The sequence below is a fragment of the Gavialis gangeticus genome, unplaced genomic scaffold (genome assembly GCF_001723915.1).
Source record: "Gavialis gangeticus isolate Ggan-Ray unplaced genomic scaffold, GavGan_comp1, whole genome shotgun sequence".
Lineage (NCBI taxonomy): Eukaryota > Metazoa > Chordata > Crocodylia > Gavialidae > Gavialis > Gavialis gangeticus.
In genome coordinates this window covers 72,114,592-72,118,318 of record NW_017728993.1, presented here as the reverse complement: position 1 = coordinate 72,118,318, position 3,727 = coordinate 72,114,592, and the positions used below count along the sequence as shown (strand labels likewise).

Below are 3,727 nucleotides of genomic sequence, written 5' to 3'. Positions count from 1 at the left end.
TGCCCCCCCATACTTAAACAAAACCCCCCCAGCACTTACCTCCAGTCTGACTGTATCTGGCTGCCCAGGGCTCCACCCACACAGTGCGGTGCGGTGCGGGCTGACTGCCCCAGCCCGGGCCCTGCGGCCCCTCCACTGTCCTGTGCTGCCCAGGGGGCTCTGCCAGGAGGCGCTGGAGCCCCCCCACCCTGCTTCTCGGGTAAGCAGAGGCTTTCCTCCCCCGCCCCCCATCTTCTGGGTGATAACTGCCCAGATGGCTAGGCAGTGGCACACATGGCAGTAGTGCCACACAAAGGCCAACCCTGCAACCACAGTCCACTGGCAGCTGGCCCAGAGGGGCAGATGCCCCTGCTGGCTCTGCAATCCCCTTCCGGGTCTGGCAGGTGGCAGCAGGTCACAGCCAGGCAGCAGCCCCCACTGCCAGACTGCTGCAGTGGGTAGAGGGTGCAGGGAACTCTCAGGGCTGCTTCAGCAGTCCAGCTAGCACAAGGGGTTGTGTCCCCAGGTACCAGTGGGCTGGGACCTAGGAGCTCCTGAGAGCTGATAGCCCTGAGCTACTTGCCAGCGCAGCTTTTTATACTGCTGGGGCCAAGACAGGGCAGCTTTTTATACTGCAGGGGACAGCACAGGTGCTGGCCCTGGGCTCTAGCTCCCCCTGGATGAAGATCCAAGAAGAGCCAGGCAGGGTTATTGTGCCCCAAGTGGCATAATTTACTCCAAAATGAAGTGCATGTCCCAGAATGTGCACTGAAGCAAAAAGCCCCAGCTCAAATTTGCACCACTTCTATTTGAGCTGCTGCAAGCGCTCCTTAGGGCTTTGTTACATGGTAGTTTTGGGCAGCTCCTGGAACTCTTAACACCTACCTCTTTTCGTCAGATAGCTTAGTGTTTCAAGCACTTGCTCTGAGTGCACGAGTCCTGAATTTCAAACCCTCTTCTACCCCAGACACTCATTTTGCACATTTCCAGCTTCCACAAGGCACTGCACACATCCCTGCATAGTAATCTGTTTGTATTTGGAATCCCCTACAGGCCCCACTAGTGCTAATTCAGCAGCAACCTTTCTCCTAAATGAGAGTGGCTGCAGGAACAGGGAAGAGACATGCGCTTCTAGCCTATGCAGCAGTTTGCTTTCAGGCCAACACAAGGTATCCCAACTTCTCTCCCCTTTCAATGAAGGACAAATTTTAAATTTAAATTCCACTTATTTTATTTCTGGTTCCAAGTACTTTTCAAACAAAGCATGATCCCTGCTGTGAACTCCCAGGTAAGGCAGAGAGACAAGTACATACAAAAGACAATTAACAGATAAATGTAAAAGACATGTAGATTTACTGTAGGTGAAGAGCTAGACTTGTCATTTGACTCATCTAAAAATAGGGTAGACAAGCCTGCTGTGGATATTGCTGACAGTGTTTGAAGTCCCTTCCACCCACTTTTATATATGCATATGGCCCCATGACTAGGGCAAGCACCTTCAGCCAGCATTATGCTCACCTTCACAAAGCTCTTGTGAAGCAAGATGTTTCATTCCCATTTTTACACATGGGAAAAAAGGCACAGAAAGTAAAAGACTAGATCTTCACGAGCTGAGCCTCTCTCTAGGCCCTTTCAATAAGGTTGAGGTTCTCTCGTGGGCTTAGTTTGTTGGGTACTGGGCTCTTCTGAAAATCTGGCCACATCTTCCATGCATATGTGGAATATCAGCTTTTCTGAGAAAAGTCTTTCCAGAAGCCCAACCATACAATTTCTCAGGTCATCCAGGAAGACTGAAAGAGCCAATTTTCAAAGGCAGCTTCCCAGTCCAGTGCTCTAACCCATCACACCAGGCTGGCAGCCATTTTCAGAACGTTTCCATACTGCACCTCACAATTCTGTCAGGCTGTTCCTTGGCAACGCCACTTATGAGGACAAGCACCGTCTCCCATAGGCCTCCAGGTCTGTACCATGAATAAGAGGACAAACATACATGAGACTCTCAGGAGATTAAGTTTAACTTTTCAGTTCTGGTAATGTTTTCTTGAAGATATCCCACAGACCAACTAAAAGGTAAAAGGGGGATGGGAGAGGTGCTGTAAAAATTATGTATCTCCAATGAGGCCAACACTGAAGCTGCTCAGTACTCAACATGGAAGGAGGCCTGGATCATTAATGCTGGAAACACTCATCATTGAAGACACTGGCTTGATCTTATTTGGTGCTTATGGGACCATTAGTTCTTGCTAGAAGTTGCTTCTCCAGTTCCAGCAGCTTTTGATAGAGCTTTTTGGCAGTTTCGTCATCAACATCCATCTAGAAGAGAGTTGGGAAGCAGTAACTTAAGAGCATGGTCTCAAACAATAGCCAACAAGGTACTACAACACGGAACCTTAAGTAGTAGTCACAGAAGGGAACAGCTGCTTGAGGAGTGCCGACTGAACACCTTTATGCCAGGTACCCAGGCAGCTAGAAGTCCGTAGCTGCAACCCCAGCAGCAGAGGACTGGTACCTTAATACAATAAATGGTAGCCCAAATAAAGGAAAGAGATGGCTTGTGGGGACAAACAAGCATTTAGAATCCCCTGCCTGTTGGGGGAAGAAGAGATCCTCAAATACTAGAATCGGTTACCAGTGGGAAAAGTTAGTCTCTCTGCAAGTGGAAATGGCAGCACAAGCCATGAGCAATTTGCAGGCGGATATGCTATTGAGCCCATGGACTCCTGTAGGACACCTGCAGTAGCTGTTGCAAGGATGCAAGTGTGAAGTCTGGGCGTTCCAGCAGCCCTCACACCTGCTAGTATCCTTTAGTTCACTCTGAAACCTTGGGTATGGGCAAATAAGTTACAGAGTTAGAAGGGAGTAGAGCTTCACCATGCATCACCTGCTTTGTGGAAGATGCCAAGAGAATCACAGAAGAGTAGGATTGAAAGGAACCTCAGAAACTCATCTAGTCCAGACCCCTGCTCAAGGCAGGATCATCCTGTTTAAAAACCATTCTAGGCAAGTGATAATTTCACGTTCCCAAAAAACTTTGGAAATAACCCTCATGCATAACTACCAGGCAAAATGCCCCAAACATCAAAAACTTGCCGCAGGTAAAACAAGGAGATGAGGGCACTATTAGTGTCCCACCACTGCAAGGGCAACAAGTAGTTTGTTAAAAACATACAATTCTCTACAAGTGCCTGCCTGCCTGACCAGTTAGAAAAAATGCATGCTGTCATTCTCAGTTATTTAGTGGTTTGCATCCCATGTTGTAAGCTCTCTGGAATGAGAACATGCAAGGTCCATGTAGTGCCTGGCACATCATGCTACTTTAGTGATGCAGAGAATGTGTAATCTCAAATTAACGATCATCAGTTTTGAGAAATGAAGGACAGAAGGGGTCTTTTCAGACCTTCCCAAAGAGAGACCGCAAAGTGGCAAGGAAAAAGTATGCTGCCTCATTAGCAATGCAAAGGTACTAATAGGTAAGGAAGGGGCCGTGTCTCCACCCAGTCTAAGGCAATGGTCTGAACATCAGCTGAAAACCCTCCAGATGTGTGGGTTTCCCAGTATTTGAAGGAAATGGTAACCTCTGTGCCCCAGGGTGTATTGAGCTAACGTGACCCAATTTAATAGAGGCAAATCCCTTTACTGCTCCATTAAACCTCCATACCATCTTGGGGCCCATCCACACAAGCATACACGTGCCTCTTGCCCTGCCTCAAACCCCTTTGAGGCAGGGCAACAAGCACATGCAGGAACA

General features: G+C 48.4%; 1 protein-coding gene across 2 annotated transcripts in view; it reads right to left on the bottom strand.

Moving 5' to 3' along the window:
• Positions 1-1,192: 1,192 nt before the first annotated feature.
• The window catches only part of HSD17B7 (hydroxysteroid 17-beta dehydrogenase 7), a 21,876-nt gene continuing 19,341 nt past the window's right edge, over positions 1,193-3,727 (bottom strand). For both annotated transcript variants that reach the window (XM_019502012.1, XM_019502011.1), the window contains one exon: positions 1,193-2,292. In XM_019502012.1, the coding sequence (XP_019357557.1) occupies positions 2,191-2,292 (102 nt within the window). In that variant the 3' untranslated portion in view covers positions 1,193-2,190. The remainder of the gene's footprint in view (positions 2,293-3,727) is intronic.